The following is a 24,718-nucleotide window of genomic DNA, read 5'->3' on the forward strand; positions in this document are numbered from 1 at the left end:
CCCACATTCATTGGATCATAGAGAAAGCAAGGGAATTCAAGAAAAACATCTACTTCTGCTTCATTGACTACATGTTAATCACAACAAACTGGAAAATTCTTAAAGAGAGGAGTACCAGACCACCTTACCTGTCTCCTGAGAAACCTAGATGGGGGTCAAGAAACAACAGTTAAAACCTTACGTGGAACAACTGACTGGTTCAAAATTGAGAAGGGAGTACTGCAAGGCTGTATATTGTCAACCTGCTTATTTAACTTATATGCAGAATATATCATGTGAAATGCCAGCCTAAAATAAACAAATAAAAACTTTTTAAAATAATTTTTTCTCTGTGAGGGTTAAAAAGATCTTTTCCTTATCCTTGGTGTCTTGAACTTTCATTATCATGTATTAATACTTTGGTATACGTTTTCATTCATGCATTGTGGTAGAACATAGTGGATTTCTTTTAACCTGGAAACATTAACACTTTGGTTTGGGGAATTTTTTCATATTATTTCTTCAATAATCTCCTCCTCTCTGCATTTTTCTCCTTTTTCTGGAACATCTATTATTTGCATAGTGGACTTCCTATACCAGCCCTCTCAATTTCTTATCTTTAAAATAATGTCTTTATCCTTTTGTTCTCCTCTCTGGGAGATGCCCTCAGTTTTATCTTCCACATCTTTTATTGACAATTTTGTATTGATGTTGTGGCTAAGAATCCACCTGCCAATGCAAGGGACACAGGTTCAATTCCTGGTATGGGAAGATCCCACATGCCAGGGAGTAACTAAGCCCTTGAGCCACAACTACTGAGCCCACTCTCTAGTGCTTGAGAGTTGGAACTATTGAACCCTGCGTGCCCTAAAGCCTGTGCTCCACAACAAGAGAAGTCACCACAATGAGAAGCCCGTGCACCACAACTGGAGAGAGTATGTGTAGTTTAAAGAAAAAATTAGATGGATACCCTTGTGCTTACCCACTATACAGACAATGAAATAGAACATTACAAATACTGTCTCCCCGAAACCCAAGGAATCTCACTATGATTCCATTAGTCCTGTTGCGTAAGTAATGACTGTCCTGAGATTTGTGCCATTCACGCCTCTAAATTCTTTTTCTTTTTATAACTGACATCTTTGCTAAATATTTCATTCCATGAGCATCATATATTTCCTAATTTAAGTGTTACTCAATATTTTTCAATAAGGTTTTATTATTTTAACCAGAATAACCTTGTATTTTTGTTGTTGTTGTTAAATATATTCCTAGGTATATTATTTGATGCTATGGCAAATTATGTCTTTTTGTCATTATACTTTAAAAATTTGTTTATGGAGTATATAAATACAAATGATTTGTATATATTTGTGTATATGCAGAACCCTGCTGAATCTTGTTAATGCTAATATATGGGTGAATTCTTTTAGATTTTCTATGTAGACAATCATATCATCTTTGAATAATAACAGTTTTGTTTCTTCCATGAGAATTGTCTCATTGTCTTGGATAAGACCCTTATTGTCTTGGATAAGACCTCTAGTACAACATATTTCTTATTTAAGATCTAAAAGGAATTGTTTAAAGAGTTTCATTGTTAAGCTTAAAGCTTGTGCAAACTTATTTTATAAACAACTTGTATTAAGCAGGATAACCTGTAGTAAGAAATAACTAAGAAATATTTTAGCAGCTAAAACAACAGTTTCATTTCTTGCTCATGCTATACATACCTCCATTGAGTAGACTTAGGGCCCTGCTCATAGAGCAGCCCCATCTTGAATATTTCTAGAAATTATGCCAGTGAGAAAGAAAGCTCTGAAACATCTTACACTGGCAATTAAATGTTCTGGCTTGGAAGTGACATTCATTACCTCTGCTCAAAACTCAATGGCCAGAAATACTCACATGACCTTACTGAATCAGAAGGGGGCCGGAGATACATCTTCTCCCGAAAAACAAAAACTCTCTGAGAAACAATACTCAGGACCATCACTATCCTTTACTAGGTTGAGAACTTACCTCTATTTCAAGTTTTCCATGACTTCTGTTAGCCTAATGTCATTTCCTTGTAAACTATATGTATGCAGGAAAGGGTTAAAAATATCAGGCCTGCACATTTCCAGGGTCCTCAGGCTTAGCCTGGGATGAGGCTCCTGGGAGATGACCTCTGAGGCCTTGGAATATCAGTGGATATTTGGATAACAGTATTTTTGTATGTCCTGAGCCAGGCCAGATAGTTTATGCTAACGAGTGATTTATGGTAAACACCTGCTTTTGTTGCCTGAGGCTTTGGGCCACCTTGTATCAGTTTGACCTCTGGGGGGCTGGGGTCTGAGTAGCTGAGGTCAGTCCTGCAGGCACTGCATGCTTATGTGACTGACTCTAAATAGAAACCCTGATGCCAAGGCTCACTGAACTTCCCTGGTTGGCAGTACTTTGCGCTCGGGAGAAATAATGTTCTCCATTTGACTTCAGCAAGGAGTGGACAACTGGAAGCTTATCCTCCTGAATTCAAATCTGTATGCCTTTTCTTCTGGACTCCACCTTATGTGCCTTTTCCTTTTGCTGATTTTATCTTGTTTTAACTTTTTTAAAGTAATTGTTTGAATTGAATTAGAGTTGACTTAAAACATACTGTTTTCAGTTATATAGATAGTGACTCAGTATTTTTGTAGATTATATTCTACTTTAAGTAAGGTGAATGTGCTGACCACTGCACCTCAGAAACAATATTCCACTATAAGTTATTATAAGATAATGGCTCTCATTCCTGTGTTATATAATGTATTCTTGCTGCTAATCTACTTACTACATAGTAGTTTTCATCTGTTAATCCAGTCCCCCTAATTTGTTCTTCTTCTCTACCATCTTCACTTTGATAACCACAAGTTTGCTTTCTGTATCTGTGAACCTGTTTCTGTTTTACATTTATATATTAGTTTGTATTATTATTTTTTAGATTCCATATATCACTGATATCATAGAGTACTTGTCCTTGTCTGACTTAACTTCACGAAGCATAATATTCTCTAGGTCCATCCACGTTGCTGCAAATGACAGAATTTCATTCTTTTTTTATGGCTAATTGTCCTTTCTGTATATGTATTGCATCTTCTTTTTCCATTTGTCTGTTGATGGGCCCTTGAGTTGTTTACATGTCTTGGATATTGCAAATAGTGCTGCTGTGAACACAGGGGTGCATGTATCTTTTCATTTTTTTTTCTGCAGGTATTCCCAGGAATGGAATTACTGGATCAAATGGTAGTTCAATTTTTAGTTTTTTGAGGAATCTCCATACTGGTTTCCATAGTGGCTGCACTAATTTACATTCCCACCAACAGTATACAAGAGTTCCTTTTTCTCTACATCCTCTCCAACATTTGCTTTTTGTAGACTTTTTGATGATAGCCATTCTGACAAATGTGAGGTAATGTCTCATTGTTGTTTCAATCTGCATTTCTCTGATAAGTAGCCAAGATGAGCATCTTTTCATGTGCTTGTTAGCCATCTGTTTATCTTCTTTGGAAAAATGTCTAGTTAGGTCTTCTAAGCCATTTTTTTATTGGGTTGTTTGTTTTTATTGATACTGAGTTATATGAGCTGTTTATATATTTTGGATATTAACTCCTTGTTGGCCATATCATTTGAGAAAACTCTCCCATTCTATAGGTTGTCTTTTCATTTTGTTTCTGGTTTCCTTTACTATGCAAAAGCTTTTAAATTAGGTCCTGTTAATTTCTTTTTGCTTCTACTCTTCTGTCTTAGGAGACAGATTAAAAAAATATTGCTACTATTTATGTGAAAAAGTGTTCTACCTTTGTTTTCTTCTAAGAGTTTTATAGTTTCTGGTCTTAGATTTAGATCTTCAATCCATTTTGAGTTTATTTTGTAAATGATGTTAGAAAATGTTCTAATCTCATTCTTTTACATGTAGCTTTCCATTTTCCCTCAGAACCACTAGTTGAAGAGATTGTCTTTTCTCCACTGTATATTCTTGTGTCCTTTGTCATAGATTAATTGTTCATTGGTGTGTAGGTTTATTTCTGGGCTTTTTATTCTGTTCCACTGATCTATGTGTATGTTTTTGTGCCAGTACTCTGCCATTTGATTGCTATAGCTGTGTAGTATAGTCTGAAGTCTGGAAGGGTTATACCTGCATGTTTGTTCTTTTATCTCAAGATTATTTTGGCAACTTGGGATCTTTTGTGGTTCCATATGATTTTTACAATTACTTGTTCTAGCTATGTGAAACATATTGTTAATTTTGATAGGAATTGCATTAAATCTGTAGATTGCTTTGGGTAATATGGCCATTTAAAAAATATTAATTCTTTCATACCAAGAACATGGGGTATCTTCCCATTTCTTTGTATAATCTTCAGTTTCTTTCAACAGTGTTTTATAGTCTTTAGAGTATAGATCTTTTAGCTCCTTGGTTAATTTTGTTTCTTGTATTTTATTCTCTTTGATGCAATTTTAAACAGGATTTTTTCCTTTTCATTATTTTCATATAGAAATAAAAAATCTGTTCTATAAAAAACAGATTTCTGTGTTTTAATCTCACATAATGCAACTTTACTAACTTCATTTATCATTGCTAATAATGTTTGAGTGGGGGGCTTTAGTATTTTCTGTATGAAGTATCAAGGTGGACATGGCAACCTACTCCGGTATCCTTGCCTGGAGAATTCCCATGAACAGAAGAGCTGGGCGGGCTACAGTCCATAGGGTTGCAGAGATATCATATTACCTCTTCTCTTCCAATTTGGATACCATTTATTTGTTTTTCTTACATTATTACTGTAGCTAGGGCTTCCATTACTGTTAAATAGAATTGGTGTGAGTGGGCATCTTTGTCTTGTTTCTCACTTTAGAGGAAAGACTTTCAGCTTTTTACCATTGAATATGATATTGAGTGGGCTTGTTGTAAATGACTTTTATTAAGTTGAGAGTTTTTGATGAGAGTTTTTATCATGAATGGATGTTGATTTTTGCCAAATGTTTTTTCTGCATCTGTTTAGATGATGACATGATTTTTATCCTTCCTTTGGTCACTGTGCTGTATCACACTGATTGATTCATGAATGATGAACTGTCTTTGTGACCCTAGACTAAAATCCAAATCCTAGGCTAAATTGATCATGGTATATGAGTCTTTTTATATATTGTTGGATTTGGTTTGCTAAAATTTTGTTGAGGATTTTTGCTTCTGTATTCATCAAGGATACTGATCTGTAATTTTCTATTTTTGAAGTGTCTGTCTAGCTTTGGGGTCAGGGCAATGGGGGCCTTATAATAGAATGAACTTGGGAGTATTCTTTCCTCTTCAATTGTTTTGAATAGTTTGAGAAAGATAACTATTAGTTCTTTGTATGTTTGGTAAAGTTCCCTTGTGGAGCTGTCTGGTCCTAATTTTTGTTTGATGGGAGTTTTTTAAATAAAAGGTTCTATTTCACTTCTAATGATTTGGTTTGTTTAAATTATTTGTTTCTTAGTCTTGGCAGGTTGTTTGCTTCTGTAAATTTGTCAATTTCTTCCAGGTTGTCCAATTTGTGGGCATACTAACTGTTCATTCAGTACAGTTCAGTCGCTCAGTTGTGTCTGACTCTTTGCAACCCCATCGGTACAGCATGCCAGGCCTCCCTGTCCATCACCAACTCCCGGAGCTTAGTCAAACTTATGTCCATTGAGTCGGTGATGCCATCAAACCACCTCATCCTCTGTTGTCCCTTCTCCTCCCACCTTCAATCTTTCCCAGCGTCAGGGTCTTTTCAGATGAGTCAGTTCTTTGCATCAGGTGGCCAAAGTATTGGAGTTTCAGTTTCAGCATCAGTCCTTCCAATGAATGTTCAGGACTGATTTCTTTTAGGATGGACTGGTTTGATCTCCTAGCAGTCCAGGGAACTCTCAAGAGTCTTCTCCAGCACCGCAGTTCAAAAGCATTGGCAGGAGGGTTCTTTACCACTGGACCACCAAGGAAGTCCTTCAGTTCTTTTAAGTGGAAGATTAGATTGTTTATTTGATATTTTTCTTATTTCTTGAGGAAGGCCTTTATTGCTATAAATTTCCCTCATACAGATGTTTTTGTTGCATCTAATTGGTTTTGGGAAATTTTGTTTCCATTTCATTTGTCTTGAGATATTTTTTTCTTCTCTTTGATTTCACCATTGACTCACTGGTTTAGTAACATGTTGTTTAGTCTCCACACATTTGTTCTTTCCCCATTTTTCTTTCTATAGTTGATTTCTATTTATATACCACTGTGATTGGGAAAAAATGCATGATATAATTTCTGTCCCTTTAAATTTTTTGAGGCTTCTTTTGTGGCCCGGTACATGATTTATCTTGGAGCACTTGCTATATGCACTTAAAAACAATGTATATTCTGCTGTTTTGGGATTTAATATCCTATAAATGTCTATTAAGTACACCTGGTCCATTAGGCCATTTAAGACCACTGTTTCTTTATTGATTTTCTGTAAGGATGATCTGTCCATTGATGTCAATGGGATGTTAAAAGTCCTCTTGTATTAATATTACTGTATTATTGCCAATTTTTCCCTTTATGCCTGTTAGTATCTGCTTTATATATTTAGGTGCTCCTGTATGGGTTTGTATGTGTTAATGAGTATAATATCATCTTCTTGTATTGTTTCCTTTATACATGATAATTAATCTTTTTTTTTTTTGGTATAGCTTTTGTTTTAAAATCTTTCATCTGATATGAGTATTACTACCCCCACATTCTTGCTGTTTGCATGAAATATTTTTTCTATCCCCTCACTTTCAGTCTGTGTGTGTCTTTAACACTGAAGTGAGCCTCAGGTAGGCAGCATATTGAAGAGACTCTATTATTCCAATCGTCCACCCTGTGTCTTTTGGTTGGCACATTTATTTCATTGACACATAAAGTAATTATTGTACTTATTACCATTTTATTACTTTTTTCCAGTTGTTTCTGTAGTTGCTTTCTGTTCATTTTTTTCTTCTTTTTGTTTCTACCATTATATTTTGATGATTTTCTTTAGTGGTGTATTTGGTACATTCCTTTTTGGTTCTGTATCTGTTGTAGGTTTTTGATATGTGGTTACCCCTGGAGAAGGAAATGGAACCCACTCCAGTATTCTTGCCTGGAAAATCCCATGGACAGAAGAACCTGGACCTGGGGTCGCAGAGAGTCACACATGACTGAGCAACTAGCAGTTTACCATAGAAATAATATTGACCTATAATTATATCTACTTGTTTTAAATTTGTATTCATTTAAGTTCAAACACATTCTAAAAGATCTAATTTGTTTTTACTCTTCTCCCCAACACTGTGTTTTTGATGTCATATTTTGCATCTTCATGTTTACCTTTTTGCTGATAATTGTAGTTGTAGTTGCTTTTAGCATTATTTTTTGTCTTTTAATCTGCACACTGGCTGAATGAAATAATCTTCAATGCTTACTATATATCTGTCTTTCCTACTGGAATTTTCTCTTTTCTGTTGATTCTTACTTCTTTTTCATTTAGAGACCTTTCAACATTTCTTTTAGGGTAGGTTTAATATTGATAAATTCTTAACTGCTTTTCCTTGTCTGAGAAGATCTTTTTCTCTTTCTATTGAAAATGATAATCTTGCTGAGTAGAGTATCCTTGGTTGCAGGTTTTTCCCTTTTAAGACTTTGAAAATATAATGCTGCTCTCCTCTGACCTGCAAAGTTTCTGCAAAGAAATCAGGGGATAGCTGAATGGAAATTCGCTTGTGTATGACTCTTTGTTTTTCTCTTGCTGCATTTGAAATTCTCTCTTTAACTTTTGCCATTTTAGGTATGACATGTCCTGGTAAGGGTCTGTTTGAGTTCATCTGGGGAAACCCAGTGGCTGTGCTGTCATCAGAAGTCTCTGGGGTACTGCTTGAGTAAGCACCAGCAGTCACCACCACTGCCCCACCTGGGCTCTACCCTAGAACTGGGTCACCTTTGCATCCCAAGGTGGAGTCTTTTCCCCTGCGCTGGCTGCCACAGATCCAGTGCCACTTTGTGACATGGAGTGAGCTGGACCAGGGTGTTCACTTGACTCAAATGGAGAGTACTATGAGGCAGTTGTCGGAAACCCAGCAGTCGCTGGGGCAGACCTTTGTCTTCCCTGCCTGGGATCACGCCAGTACCCGTACACTTCTCATGAGTGAAGCCCAGATTTCTCCAACCATACTATCTCTTCCAGTGGTTCTCCAACCAGCCAGAGGGGCAAATGACTAGGTTCTCCCAAGAAAACTCTGACACTGTTCCATATCAGAAGGATGGAAAATGAATACTGGACAGGAAAATTGTAGATGTCCACCTCAGAGTATAAATTTTACATTAGAATAGGCTTCTGTATAAACTTTATTTAAAATATGAGGTGCCCTTCATACATATGTATCTCTGCTTCTGAGTTCTAAGAGATAAGATATGTTATGTTTGAAAGAAATGGCATTTCTTTAATCTAGAGATGATCTGCTTGATGGGATATTGTCAAAATTTACTGACAATTACTATTAAATTACCAGTGGCATTTTCCACAGCACTTTTGGTACTTACTTTTTTGTTGTTATAATGAAATTATAGGAAGACGTGAAGTGTATTTTGTCATCATTTCTGCTTAAAACTATTCTGAGCTGAATCTTAAATAATGACTCTGACACTGACCTTGACCCTAATCATTTAACCCACTATTTTGTTGCTCTTATTTGATGATAATCCTGTGGATCTAATTGATGACCTCATCCTCCTAAGATCTGTATCTGTTTCTACTACAACAGGTGTAGCCCAGGTTGTGTATCAATTTAGGACCTCTCTGCCCCCCTTTAGTGATTCTGGTTTTGTGTCAGAATCTCATGTTCAGCATTCCCTTCTTCTTGTTAGCCCATTACCAAGCCAGTCACTATGTCCAGGGGCATAGAATACATTGATTGTTTAGACTGGGTCTTGTGACCATGTTGATGCTTAGACGTGTTAACAGTAGTGCCGGGAAAACTGGACAACTACATGTAAAAGAATTAAATTTGAATATTCTCTAACACAATGCACAAAATAAACTAAAAATGATTTAAAGACCAAAATGTAAGATCAGATATTATAGAATTCCTAGAGTAAAAACATAGGCAGAATACTCTTTTGACACAAGTCGTAGTTATGCCTTTTTGGATCCTCTCCTAGAGTAATGGAGATAAGAACAAAAATAACAAATGGGATATAATTAAACTTAAAAGCTTTTGCACAGCAAAGGAAACTATAAACTAAATGAAGAGGTAACCCAAAAAATCAGAGAAGCTAGTTGCAAATAATGCAAGCGACAAGGGATTAATCTCCAAAATACAAAAACAGCTCACACAGCTCAATATCAAAAATCCAAACAACCCAATAAAAAAATGGGCAGAAGATCTAAACAGACTTTTCTCCAAAGAAGATATGCAGGTGACTAAAAAGCACATGAAAAGATGTTCCACATCACTAATTAGAGAAATGCAAATCAAAACTACAGTGAAACCCTCCTACACTGTTGCTGCTGCTGCTAAGTTGCTTCAGTCATGTCCGACTCTGTGCGACCCCATAGACGGTAGCCCACCAGGCTCCCCCATCCCTGGGATTCTCCAGGCAAGAACACTGGAATGGGTTGCCATTTCCGTCTCCAATGCATGAAAGTGGAAAGTGAAAGTGAAGTCGCTCAGTCGTGTCTGACTCTTCGCGACCCCATGGACTGCAGCCTACTAGGCTCCTCCGTCCATGGGATTTTCCAGGTGAGAGTACTGGAGTGGGGTGCCATTGCCTTCTCCCCCTACATTGTTGATGAGAATCTAAATTGGTATAGCCACTATGGGGAACAGTATGGAGCTTCCTTTAAAAACTAAAAATAGAGCTCCCATATGATCCTACAGAAAGCAAAGAATAAAGAAGAATAAAGATAAAGAAGAACCTCTTGATGAAAGTGAAAGAGGAGAGTGAAAAAGTTGGCTTAAAGCTCAACATTCAGAAAACTAAGATCATGGCATCTGATACCATCACTTCATGGCAAATAGATGGGGAAACAATGGAAACAGTAACACTTTATTTTGGGGGGCTCCAAAATCACTGCAGATGGTGACTGCAGCCTTGAAATTAAAAGATACTTGCTCCGTGGAAGAGAAGTTGTGACCAACCTAGATGGCATATTAAAAAGCAGAGACATAATAAAAATAAATTAAAAAAAAAGACCATTTGTGGTAAAAACAAAAAAAAAATAAAAAAATAAAAAGCAGAGACATTATTTTGCCAACAAAGGTCCATCTAGTCAAAGTGATGGTTTTTCCAGGAGTCATGTATGGATGTGAGACTGGAACTATAAAGAAAGCTGAGCACCAAAAAATTGATGATTTGAACTGTGATGTTGGAGAAGACTCTTGAGAGTTCCTTGGACTGCAAGGAAATCAAACCAGGCCATCCTAAAAGAAATCAGTCCTGAATATTCATTGGAAGGACTGATGCTGAAGCTGAAACTCCAATACTTAGGCCACCTGATGTGAAGAACTGACTCATTTGAAAAGACCCTGATGCTGGGAAGGATTAAAGGCAGGAGGAGAAGGGGACGAAAGAGGATGAGATGGTTGGATGGCATCACTGACTCAATGGACATGAATTTGAGTAAGCTCAGGGAGTTAGTGATGGACAGGGAAACCTGGCATGCTGAAGTCCCTGGGGTCGCAAAGAGTCAGACATGACTGAGTGAGTGAACTGAACTAATGATCCTACAATTCCACCCCTGGGCATATACCTAGAGAAAGCTATAATTTGAAAAGATACATGCATCCCAGTGTTCATTGCAGCACTATTTACAGTAGCCAGATGTGAAGCAACTTAAATGTCCAACTTCTGGTTGCCTAGGGGAAGATGAATGAATAAAGAAGATGTGGTACATTTATACAATGAAACATAACTTGGCCATTAAAAAGAATGAAATGGCAGAAGACCTAAATAGACATTTCTCCAAAGAAGACACACAAATGGCCGAAAGACACATGAAAAGATGTTCAACATCACTAATTATTAGAGAAATGCAAATGCAAAGACTGCAGTGAGGTATCACCTCATACCAGCCAGAATTGATATCATCAAAAAGTCCACAAACAATAAATCTTGGAGAGGGTGTGGAGAGAAGGGAACCCTCCCTCACTGTTGTGAGTGCATGCTCAGTTGCTTCCGTTGTATCCCACTTTATGTGACCCTATGGACTGTAGCCCTCCAGGCTTCTCTGCCCATAGGATTCTGCAGGCAAGTATACTGGAGTGGGTTGTCATGCCCTCCTCCAGGGATCTAACCCATGTCTCTTGTGTCTCCTGCATTGGTAGACAGGTTCTTTACCACTAGCACCAGCTGGGAAGCCACCCCTCAATGTTCTTGGGAATGTAAATTGGTGCAGCCACTGTGGAGAACAGTGTGGAGATTCCTTAAAAAACTAAAAATAGAGATACCATATGACTCTGCAGTTCTACTCCTGGGCATATATCTGGAGAAAAACATGATCTGAAAGGATACACGCACCCCAGTGTTCATTGCAGCATTGTTTACAATAGCCAATATATGGAAGCAACCTAAATATCCATCAACAGAGGAATGGATAAAGAAGATGTGATACATATGTACAATTGAATATTACTCAGCCATTAAAAATAATGAAATACTGCCATTTGCAGCTACATGGATGAACCTAGAGATTGTCATACTGAGTGAAGTAAGTCAGACAGAGAAGGAGAAATATCATATGACATTCCTTATGCTGCTGCTGCTAAGTCACATCAGTCGTGTCCGACTCTGTGTGACCCCACACCAGGCTCCTCTGTCTCTGGGATGCTCCAGGCAAGAATACTGGAGTATTTTGCCATTTCCTTCTCCAGTGCATGAAAGTGAAAAGTGAAAGTGAAGTTGCTTAGTTGTGTCCAACTCTTCGCAACCCCATGGACTGTAGCCTACCAGGCTCCTCCATCCATGGGATCTTCCAGGCAAGAGTACTGGAGTGGGTTGCCATTGCCTTCTCTGGACATCCCTTATATGTGGAATCTAAAAAGAAATGATACACATAAACTTATTTAAAAAACAGAGACTCACAGACTTAGAGAAGGAATTTATGGTTGCCCTGGGGAAGGATAGGGGGGAGGGATAGTTAGGGAGTTTGGATGGACATGTATACACTGCTACATTTAAAATGGATAACCAACAAGGACCTACTGTATAGCGCATGGAACTCTGCTCAATGTTATGTGGCAGCCTGGATGGGAGGGGAGTTTGGGGGAGAATGGATACATGTATGTGTAAGGCTGAGTCCCTTCACTGTTCACCTGAAACTATCAAAATATTGTTAATCGGCTATATGCCAATAGAAAATTAAAAAATTTTTTAAAGAATGAAATAATGCCATTTGCAGTAACATTAGTGGACCTAGAGATTATCATACGAAGCGAAGTAAGCCATACAGAGAAAGACAAATATCATATAATATCACTTACATGTGGAATCTAAAAAAGTATACAAATGAAATTATTTACAAAACAGAAAGAGACTCACAGATGTGGAAAAGACAAATTTATGGTTACCAGTGGTTAAAGGGGGTGAGGGGAGGGACAAATTAGGAAGTTGGGATTAACATATATACAGTACTACATATATAAAATAGAAAACCAATAAGGACCTACTGTAGAGCACAGGGAAGTATATTCAATATTTTGTAATAACCTATAAGGGAAAAGAATCTGAAAAGGAATATATATATATTCTGTGTATATATTGTGTACTTTTATATACTTTGTATATATTGTATACACAGTATATACTGTGTACTTTGCTGTGCTGTATACCTAAAACTAACATGTCATTGTAAATAACTGTACTTCAACTTTTTAAAAAGTTATAAAAGTAACCACTAGAAAGACTAAACATTAGTGCTGTGTGGGAAGGAATGTAAAGTGGTATATAAGGCTTATTTAATTTAATCCATCAATTATAGACTAAATAAATATCTTCATAAAATTTCCAAAAAATTAACTGAGTTAGGAAATTAAGGAATCTACTGTTTGACTCAGACTTAAATTTAAATTCATGTTTTAATGCAGTAAATCCTATAAACTTTCTCTTCAACTTTAGAGTGCTTGAATCTCAACTCTACCATTACTTTTCTCTATGTTTTTTAAATAAGTTATCCAGCCTCTCTGAATTTAAGTTTCCTTGTTTTACAAATGGGAATAATATAATCTGCTTTGCTGGTTCTTGTGAATATTAAATAAGCAAATGTTTTAAAACCAATTATATAGTGTCTGGAGTGAAGTAAGCACTTCCTAAATGCTTTATGTTGCTAATATCTATGAAATATATCAATATTGAGACTATTTGCCTTTGAAATAAAACAATCTATAGGTTTATTACCTGAAAAAATTATGTAATATCTGTTTTTCAGGTTCCTTCAAATGCATCAGAAATATGTTATATTATTAAAGCATCACCAGGAACTAGACAAGTGGAAAGTAAAGGAATTATTGTAAAGAAGAAATATTCTCTTCCTAAAGATATACCTCAAGGTACTAAAGTATGAATGCAGAATCTACTTTTTGAAAGATACAAAAGATTTTTTCATTGTAAATTCCTTATGTACCCGGGAATTAGTTATAAGTTGTATTCTGGGAGTTCTTCTATGAAGTGGAAATGGTAAAATTATAAAAAAGCTTGGTCAGTTTTCAGAATCTGAGTAACATAGGTTTTTGAAAGTCTATTACTGTCATCTCTTAAAAAATTAGGTTATGCCATTGATTTAAAGTGTATTTATCTAGTATCCTTCCTCTTATAATTATCTAAAATTTAGTGATGTTGGGTCTCATAGATATTTCATTTTTAAATATATGGAGATATTTTTGCATTCACTTAGCATTAGTTGAGCACTTGCTCTGGGAAAGGCACCTCATTATATCTTCTTTATTTCTCACTATTACTTTATGATAACAGGATATATACTTAAAAAAATATATTAAGAATCTGAGACTTAAAGTAGTATGAAATTTGTCCAAGATCATACTGCTACCAAGTAATGGTGAGGAATTCAATCTCTCAAGGTTTCTACGCTCCAAATTTAGATTTTTCTGTACTTCCCTCACTGCATATCAGACAGAATGTCTAATTACTCAATGAAGCTTGGGAACCTTTGAAAGGCAAGCAAGCAGTGAAGAAACTGAAATTTAATAGGTTATGTATAACTTGATCCTTGCCCCCGTTTCCTCCACATAACATGCCCAGAGCACTCTTGAAGTCCACAGAGATCTTTTTCATTAAGTTCCTTGACTACTTAATTTAATGATGCTCATTTGACACTTAATAATATACTACTGGGCTTCCCTGGTGACTCAGATGGTGAAGAATCTGCCTGTAGTGCAGAAGACCTGGGTTCAATTCCTGGGTTGGGAAGATCCCCCGGTGAAGGGAATGGCTACCCAGTCCAGTATTCTTCCCTGGAGAATTCCACAGACTGAGGAGCCTGGCAGTCTACCTGACATAATTCATAATGCTAACTTTTTATATTCTTTGGGTTATGAAGTTTTAAATGAAGAAATCACATAATAGACTTCTTTCTATCTCAGTCTCTAATAACTTTAGCATAGTGGTAGGGAATAGTAGATGCTGTATCAATCAGGGTTCTACCAAAGAAACAGAACAAGTGGTATATATGGAGAGACACATATATGTATAGGTATATAAAAAGATTTATTTTAGAGAATTGACTTATGCAATTGGAAGGTCTGATTGCAACCTGTAGGGCAGGCTAAAAACTCTTGGGCAGGAGCCAATGATACAGTAAGTCCTCAGGAGGAATTTTTCTTCAGAGAAACTTCAGTTTTGTTCTTAAGGTCTTTCAGTTGATTGTATGAGGCCTACCCACATTATCAAGGATAATCTCCTTTACTTTAAGTTATTTATCACATATGTTAACCATAATACCTTTGTAGGAGCACCAAGATTAGTATTTAATTTAATTAGGTAATGTTACCTAGCCAAGTTGATGCATACAACTTACAATCACAGTCCACTCCATGTCAACTATGCATTCATACATATCTCCTTAAACCATATTTAATGTCTAAATAAAGACAATAACAAAGTAATACTTCTGCCCAACATACTACAGCTACCCTACATAAAACTGAAAATGTGATCACTCCTTCCCCATAAGAGGATAAAGTCCTTGGGTGATGTTTGTTTTTCTCCTTGATATCCTGTAACTTGGGTACTATGATATAAAGTTAAGTGTTATTAATACAACTTATGTTACATGATACAGGCATGAAAGAGGGAATAAAACAAAGATACTTGCTTAACTAGTCATGTGGTCATAACAGGTACTTACAACCACCTTCTTCCACTACCTCTACCATCAGCAGCCACCTCAACTGGTTGCGGTTCTTTTGCTAGTCAGGTGACACAGCCGTCATTTCTGAAGGGCCTGTGCCATCAGTAGTCCCACTTAGACTGGGTTATTATAGTTTTCCATTGACCTTAATGATGGGGCTTCTCTGTCTGTGGGATTCTCCAGGCAAGAATACTGGAGTAGGTTGCCATTTCCTTCTCCAGGGGAACTTCCCAACCCAGGAGTTGAACCCAGGTCTCTCCCGCATTGCAGGCAGATGCTTTACTGACTGAGCTACACCAGGAAGCCCAGAGATGCTCTAAATGATCTCCTGTATTCCAGACATCCTCTTCCTTACCTCTATCATGACACAGTAGTCTGATTTCCCCTTGGTCGTCAGGATCAATCACCCCAGCCAGCACAAAGAGGTTCCTTCTTTGCCTGTTGACTCAGAGGTGTGAGAAGCCCAACGTGGCTAGGTGGCTGTCTTAATTTCCAGTTCAATAGAATCATTGTTGTGACTCCTGGTAACAGCATTTCTTCCTTTTGAACTAAGACATCTAGACCTGTAGAGCATAAAGTCATGGCCACAGGAGGCAAAAATTCTCCTAGTGCGTCACCAGGGGTAGTATTGAATGGTCTCACTTCCATTTCTACCACTTGATTCCTGGGCCTGTGAATCACGGTTATGGAGAAACAGTACCACCATATATTGGATGCTGAGTCAGAACATACACAACCTTAGGCAGAACCTTCCCCCAGTTCTGCAGGTTGATGCTACAATGAATCTTCCAAAGGCATTTCTACCATTTTGTCAAGCCAGCTGCTTCAGAGTGGTGGGGAACATGATAAGACCAGTGAATTCCAAAAGCTTGGGCCTATTGCCAAATTACTTTTTCTGTGAAGTGAGTTGTGTGATCAGAAACAATGTTTTGGGATAATATGATGGTTTATAAGGCTTTCTGTAAATCCTTGGTTGGCGAGTTTTGGCAGAAGCATTATGTACAGGGAAGGCAAATCCATATCCAGAATAATTGTCTATTCCAGTAAGAATAAAATGTTTCCCCATTCATGATGGAAGTGGACCAATGTACTCAACCCACCAGGTAGCTCGCTGACCGCTCCAGGGAAAGTAAAAGTTGCTCAGTTGTGTCTGTTCTTTATGGAATTCTCCAGGCCAGAATACTGGAGTGGGTAGCCTTTCCCTTCTCTAGGGGATCTTCACTAGGTGTTGGTCTTTGTTGCTGACAGATTGGGTACTCAGCAGTGGCTGTAGCCAGGCTGACTTTGGTGAGTGGAAATCTGTTTTGCTGAGACCATGCATAATCTCTATCCCTGTCACCATGGCCACTTTGTCCATTGGCTTATTGGGTGATGACAGGGGTGGCTGGGGAAAGAAGCTAACTGGTATCCACATAACAGTTAATCTTATCCACTTGATTATGAAAATTGTCCTCTGCTTAGGTAATCTTTGGTGAGTGTTCACATGGGATACTGATATCATCATGTTTTTTTGCTCATTCAGAGAGTTCTAGCCTTATACCTCTTCTCATATTTTCTTGTTATCAATTTTCAAATCATGTATTTTCCAAGTACCTGACTACCAAGCCAAATTATTGGTCACAGTCAATGAAAGTGAAAGTGTTAGTCACTCAGTCATGTCCAATTCTTTGCAAGGCCCATGGAATGTAGCCCCACCAGGCTCCTCTGTTCATGGCATTCTCCAGGCAAGAATACTGGAATGGGTAGGCATTACCTTCTCCAGGGGATCTTCCCGACCTAGGGATAAAACCCAGGTCTCCTGCATTGCAAGCACCTTCTTTACCATCTGAGCCACCTTGTATATAATCACACATCTGGCCATTTCTTCCAATAAAGTAAACAACCAAATTCAGTCCTTGAAGTTCTGCCCACTTGAAGGATATTCCTTCACCAGTTTCCTCCAGGGATGTCCTAGAAAGAAGCTATAGGTGTTAAAGCTGTCCACTTTCAGGTGGTGTCTGCATATCATGGAGAGCCATCTGCAGATGAAGCCTGAGCTTTCTTTTCCTCAGTTACCTGACCAGAACTCCCCATGATACCATTAAAGCAAGCAGCAGGGAAAGAAGATAAAGTATCAGGAATAGTGGACATGGGCATGTGGCTCACTTCCTCATATAACTTACTTTTGCCTTCAGGGCCTGCTTGAGCCCAATCTCATAAACCTGTTTCTATTTGCTAACAGCGTGCTGCTCTTCACAGCCAACTTTATGGCTTGGTGCATCAGACAACACACAATTCATGGTGGGCAGCTCAGCTCTCATTGTAACTTGATGGTCCATGGTTAAGTGTTTGATCTCTACTGAAACTCAGTAGCAGAGCATAAACTATTTCTCAAAAAGAGAGTGATTACCCACGGAGGATGGCAGCACTCTGTTGAAAAATCCTCAGGGCCTGTACTGTGATTATTCATCTGCAAGCCCCAAACAGCTTCTCTTTTTGCCACTGCCACTTCAAGCACCATTCAGTCTGCTGGACCATTATGTCACAAGCAGTATAGTATCCTGGACCTTTTTTCAGACTCTTCTCTTTTTTCTGAGACCTCCTCAAAACCAGCAACTTTTTAGGTCCCTTAGTAAGTGGGCTGGAGTTGTACACACAAATGAGGGATATGTTGACTCCAAAATCTAAAATGACCCTCTACGTATTGTGTCTGGTTTTTAGTTGTTGGAGGGTCCAGATGCAACAATTTATCCTTTACCTTGTAAGGCAGATCTCTCATACCACTGGACCCCTAGAAGTTTCACTGAAATGGAAAGAAACCCAGCAATTCCATTTCCCGGGGCCCTAGAGACCCAGCAGTTCTATTCTGAGGAATATATCCACTGTAATGTGTACATATATTCCTCATAAGACATATACTAGAATGTTCATAGCAGCACTATTGGTAACAGCTTCAAACCAGAAACTATTTGAATATGCCCATCAACAGTAGAATGGATAAATAAACTGTGGTATAGTCATTGATTAGAGAGCTATATAGTACTGAGAATCAACAGTATACAGTTACTTGCAAGAGTATAGATGAGTCCCACATAAGAAGCCAAACACAATAGAGTACATTTAATATTACTTATATTTAGTACAAAACTAGGCAAAACTAAACTCTGATGGAAACCACTATGGTGGATGTCCTTGTTGGGGAGCTGGTATTAACTGGAAAGAGTTATAAGAGGGAATTCTAGGGTCCTGGTAGTGTTCCGTTTCATTATCCGGATGGTAGTTACATGGATGTGTTGTTTCTGAAGGCCCAAGAAGCTGTATAGTACTTTTCTGTGTGTATGTAAATTGATAAAAATTGATAAATTGATATCATTAAATTGATAAAAATAAAAATAAACCCTTAACTTGATCTTTTTGGCCTGTCATAATAATTCATCAGGTAATGTCATAGTTCTGGGTTTAATTATGCAACAAACCAAAACTAAATTGTGTCTAGGAGGTTCTTTCTAGTGTTAAGACCAAATTTTTTAGTTTAATTCAGAGAGTCCCCCTGATGCATATTGAACCAGTTGTGCCACCTCCTGGCTTCTTTCTAGGCTCTCATCTCATATAGCAGCCTCCATATTTAAGTAATTCCCTTTCAACCTCTGGGCACTTGTCTCTGTCTTTCCTTTTGTAAAAATAGCAAAGCCCCAAGCTAACTGTGAGCATGTTATTTTAAACATGCAGCAGCCTATTTTTAGTCCTGGCATTTAACAGTTTAGCTAGTTTGGCAGTAATCTAATCAGAGACAGAGTGAAGCTCACTTTTGATGGTCTAGGACCCCTGTTCAGTATGCTGCTTGTTCATTTATAACTGGTATTACGCTGATTAAAAATCCGGTGAAAGTAAACCACGAGTCCAAAAGTGATATTGTTGAAGAGATGGTGTGGGTAAGTAGAGATCTGAGAATGGTTAAAGACAGACAGATAGAAGAGGCCTTATAAAACATCCAGTCCAAGGTTTCTCATTGTGTGGTCCTCAGACCACCTGTACCAGAATCACTGTAGACCTGATAAATTATAATCTCTAGAGATATGGCACAAGTATCTACAATTTGATGAGTTTTCTATGTGATCCCAATAAGCACTAAAATTTGAGAACCATACAATAATCTAGTTTGTTTTACTCATTCTGCATACAATAAAAACGACCTGGCTATATTGGTAAGTAACTTGTCCAAGGTCACACAGGTAGTTACTGGCAGAATCCGAACTAGAACTTAGCTTTCTTGGTTCTTGCTAAGTTTGACTGTTGTTGTTCAGTAGCTAAGTTATGCCCGATTCTTTGTGACCCCATGGACTGCAGTACGCCAGGCTTCCCTGTCTTTCATTATCTCCCAGAGTTTGCTCAAACTCATGTCCATTGAGTCAGTGATTCCATCCAATCATCTCACCCTCTGTCACCACCTTCTCCTCCTGCCCTCAGTCTTTCCCAGCACCAGAGTCTTTTCCAGTGAGATTGCTCTCTGAATCATGGGCCAGAGTATTGGAACTTCAGCTTCTGCATCAGTCCTTCCAATGAGTATTCAGGGTTGATTTCCTTTAGGATTGACTGGTTTGATCTTCATGCTGTGCAAGGGATTCTCAAGAGTTCTCCAGCACCACAATTTGAAAGCATCAATTCTTCGGTGCTCAGTCTTCATTGTGGTCCAACTCTCACATCCATTCATGACTACTGGGAAAACCATAGCTTTGACTACATGGACCTTTGTTGGCAAAGTGATGTCTGTGCTTTTTAATTTGCTGTATAGCTTTTTTCCAAGCTTTTCTTCCAAGGAGCAAGCATCTTTTAATTTCATGGCTGCAGTCACCATTTGCAGTGATTTCGGGGCCCAAGAAAATAAAATCTGTCACTGTTTTCACTTTCTCCCCATCTATTTGCCATGAATATGGAGTTTTAAGCCAGATTTTTCACTCTCCTCTTTCACCCTCATCAAGAGGCTCTTTAGTTCCTCTTCACTGTCTGCCTTTAGCGTGGTATCATCTGCATATCTGAGATTATTGATATTTGACTGGGTAGCTGTCATATAGGGAATGTAAGAGTAGATAGGGCTCTGAGTTTCTCGGCTCATCCAAACAGAGCAGTCTTGCTTCTCTTTGCATTACACATTGGATTTCTATATTCTATTTAAACAGAGACTTAAATTTTTTTTTTTAACCAATAAGAAGAACCAGCCAATCATTGCTTTATACTTCTTACAGTTACAGCAATGGAGGTCTAAGTTATTGGTACTTTAATTCAGCCAACAAGCATGCATTAGGCATTGTATTATTAGCTAGGGATATGAATACAGCTGTTGTCCTCCAGGGCTTACAGATTCGTCATGAGGTAGACTTCATAGTCTTCTCTCTAAGGTGATAAGTTAGAAGTGGAGCAAAGCATCCTAGGAGCCCAGGAGAGGATGGTTTTAACTTTGAAGTGTCAGGGAAGGCTTCCAAGGTAACAGTACCTTTTGGAAAATCAAACAAAACCTGTAGCTATCCTTAGATTTTGAGATTTCTATTTTCTTCAGAAGAGATGATAAATGATATGTTAAAAATTTATATCTTAAGCTAGTATAATAACAGCTTTTACCTGGATATATATCTTAAGTGAGAGTTTGAGTCTTTAGATAATAGTAGCAGGCAGAAGTATCATACAGAAACACAATTAAGTATGGTGCTCATACCACATTGGAAATTTATAAATTATGCAGATTCCTGTGTCATTGCTTCAAAAGTCTGATTCAAGATTTCTGGGAACTGAGAACCAGTGTAACCTAAAATGTATGTTGGTATAATTACCAGGATTTAGTGACTGTTTAGGAACTGCTTCAGGGTAGTCAGAGAGAAGGGCAGTTAGAGGATGACTCCTAGGTCTCTAGTATTGTAAAGTTTTAGAGATGATGTGCTGTAGGTGATGTCAGGGGGAAATATAGAGTATGGCCCTGGATGTATATATGAAGGCCAAGGAGGGGTGGAGGCCATAGTTGGATGGGCTGGTTGCCACTTGGGAAGTTTAAGTTGTGTGGAGAGGATGACCTGTGGCCCAGTTTCCAAAGTGATCAACAAGTGAGCAAATAGTATCTGAGGTCAGTGAAGATAACAATAAGAAGAGTAGAGGGTAGAATAGCCAGTACTTCCCAAACTTTAGTTTACTTGTAACTTGCTTGAGGATCTTATTAAAAATAGAGATTTATGATTCTCTTGGTCTGGAATGGAGCCCAAGATTCTACATTTCTAATCAACTCCTAGATGACATTGAAGTTACTGGTCCATGGACCTCTAAAGATACAGGTCTCCATTGCTCAAACAGCTGTACATCCGACTTTCCTGGATATTTGAGTCCCTTGTTCAGAGGTTCTGTCCTATTTGGTATGGAATATAGCCTGGATATTGGGATTTGTAAAAGCTCAAATAACTCTAAGGTGCGGCAGAGTTTGAGAACCATTGATATAGGCTGATTAGGCCAGGCACAAGGTGTATTGTAGTATGAATGTGACAGTGGGAAGACATAAAGTTGACTCCACTTGCTATCATCATCTAAAAATTCAAATTCTCACTAAAGATATATATCCAGGTAAAAGTTGTTATTCTATTAGCTTAAATATGAATTTATAACATACCATTTATCATCTTTTCTGAAAAAGAAAATAAAATCTCAAAATCTAAGGATAGCTATAGGTTTTGTTTGATTTTCCAAAAGGTACAAGATATTGGGAGGAAGAAAGTCCTCAGAATCCTGTATTGGAAAGAACCTGGGTTCAGCTACAACAGGTCGGTAGGAGAATGAAAGGAGAGATAGTCTGGAAAGGGAGATTCTGACTAGCTGGTGGCTGCGGAGGACTGGGATGGGAACCACAACTGGATGGATTCCACCAGGTTACCAGGCTGGAGTTAGCAGCCTATGATGGCCACTGACAGCTGTCTTTGCTGGGCTTTCTGTTGGAATGTCAGACAGGTCTCTTTGTGTCTCCAAAGAGAAGAGAAGTATCCTCAGTATGTCCAGGAGGGAGTGAGCCAGCTATTCCTTTTTCTTTCTTTCTTCTTTTTAATGACCTCTAGATTTGTTTCCTAAGTATTGATGGACTGAAACTAGAGTTGCTTGGACATCAAGTGTTCTCTCTCCTAGGGACTGGTTACTAATAACTATTGGACATGTGCTGGTGATGTATATGAAATGATATATTGTTATTTTTTTCTCCAGATATTATAATAAAAACAAGTGGAAGGATGTAGCAGGTGTGGCTGAATTTTCACTACTTTGAAGACTTGGATGTGAAGTCAAAGTCCTGAAGCAGAATATCTGCTTGAAATTACATAAAATTAAAAAATCAAAATTCTGTAATTATTGGTGCTATATCCTGATGTTGAAATTCTACTGAGAGTCTTATAAATTACTTTTAATGAGCTGAGAAAGAATCATTCTTCTATCTGCTTCTCAAATATATATATATATATATATGTATTATAAAATAACAAACAGCTTATATTAGAAGACTGTACACTAAATAGATGACTTCAGCTATTTATAAAGATGCAATAGCAGGATACCAGGTAACTTCCTTTGATGGTTTTTTCCCAAGTTTATCCTTTGTATGGATTAACAGTAGTAAAATTGTTGATGCTTATATTACAAGCTATTTTTAACAGAACTTAATTGAAACCACATGAGTGAGAGACCTAATTCCAGGTCTGACTGAAAGAAACTCTATACTCAAGGTTTGCTGAAGCAGGGATTGTATAATACTTTCAATCAATCAGACACTAAGTATTTAATATATTACCTCATCCCAAACAACCTTCTTTAGCTAATTCTATCTGTCTGTAGGATTTTTTTGGGGGGTAATATAGCTTATTATGTTATCTTGGAAATGACCTTCCTAAAAAGCAGCAATCCTGTTGTCAGTGAACACAGTATAGTATATAACTGTTGGTGAGGTTTTAATTCTGATGGTTTTACTAATGTTATTAGACATAAAAGTAAGTGAGGCAAAATTTCAGCACTACTTCAATATGAAAGAAAATTCTAAAATTGAAGAATTAACTGAGGTTACATAACCCATATAGTACTCATTTTAAAATAGGAGTGTCATGAAGATATTCTTGTAAATAGTTTCACAAGGCCTTAAGCCACTAACAAAACTTACTTGCGATTTTGGCTTCCTATTCTAATTTGGAGGTAAAATACAGGAAAGCTTTTAGGAAATATAGAAGAGACCATTAATGATGTAGGTTAGAACCAAATTTAGACCTGATTTCTAAATCAGTACTCAACTAAGTCAGCAACTCTTGTGGTTGTTTTAAAAAGCAGAAATGTGATAAGCAGTGGGGGAATATGAAATTAAATAGAAGGCTTATTCCCTGCATTCAAGGAGTCTATAATCCAAGGGAGAGGGGTGAGAATGAGAACAAATTATTTGACAGTTTCTAAACAGGTGGTAGGTTCTTGTGAGAAAAAATGATACCTGATTTTTAGACTGGGCCTAGTGGGGCTGGAGGAAATAAACATCTGATAGTTTCATATTGCTGATAAGAAAATATAGCTATGTTAGAGAGAGAAAGACTTGGCCAGGCTGATGTGATTTAGAAAGTGAGATAGCCAGGAAGTGAAGGTAGGACTATGTGAATCCACTATTTTTACCAATTGGAGAGGAAAAGGTGGGAGGGAGGAAAGAGTTGCAGCTGAAGTTCAAGGCTTACTGGTAAAGGACATAACTTTAGTTATGATTAAGAGGAAGGAAAGTAGAATAACCCGACTTGCTGTCTGCCAGACGTGAGAAGTTCCAGGAAGATTCCTGTTGGCAAATCCTAGAAGGTTATACTCTTGACATTACATTGGTGGGTAGGCTCCAGACATCTTTCAGTGAACCTCCCTCGAAGACCGTCAGAAAAGTTCATATCTTTTTGGGGAGAGTGTCTCCATAGTTTTCATCATATTTTCAAAGTGGTCTTTGTTTTTTAAAAAGTTAACAATGGGACTGGACCACTTTATTTTAGCATACAACTAATTACATTTCATTTTTAAGCACTTAAAATGATATTTTCAAGTTCATGAAAAGAAAAAACAAACCCTCATGTCACAAGTACCCAGAAAATTCAGTTAAAAATTCATGAAAGGCCAAGCAATCATGATGCCATTTCCATTTTAAAAATTTTAACTAAAGTTTTTTTCACCTTTCCAATGTTTGTTCAGTTAGGACTAGCTTCTTTATCTCATATTGTGCATACAGCATGTATGTTTATATGAAGGGTGTGATGCCTAGACTTTCCAGATAGAAGTTATCTTCAGTCTCCTGCTCTACTGTAGCTTTCTAACCTTCATTTTAAAATACTGGATCATCTTATATC

At 37.6% G+C, this 24,718-nt stretch overlaps 1 protein-coding gene across 1 annotated transcript in view; it reads left to right on the top strand.

The window, feature by feature from the left end:
• MEIKIN (meiotic kinetochore factor) overlaps nucleotides 1–22,709 on the top strand; it is a 131,601-nt gene extending 108,892 nt beyond the window's left edge. Inside the window, exons 12-13 of the mRNA XM_043912172.1 lie at nucleotides 13,431–13,551; nucleotides 22,575–22,709. Of these exons, the coding sequence (XP_043768107.1) occupies nucleotides 13,431–13,551; nucleotides 22,575–22,606 (153 nt within the window). The 3' untranslated portion in view covers nucleotides 22,607–22,709. The remainder of the gene's footprint in view (nucleotides 1–13,430; nucleotides 13,552–22,574) is intronic.
• The last annotated feature ends 2,009 nt before the right edge of the window (nucleotides 22,710–24,718 follow it).

This window comes from Cervus elaphus, chromosome 9 (assembly GCF_910594005.1).
Source record: "Cervus elaphus chromosome 9, mCerEla1.1, whole genome shotgun sequence".
Classification (NCBI taxonomy): domain Eukaryota; kingdom Metazoa; phylum Chordata; class Mammalia; order Artiodactyla; family Cervidae; genus Cervus; species Cervus elaphus.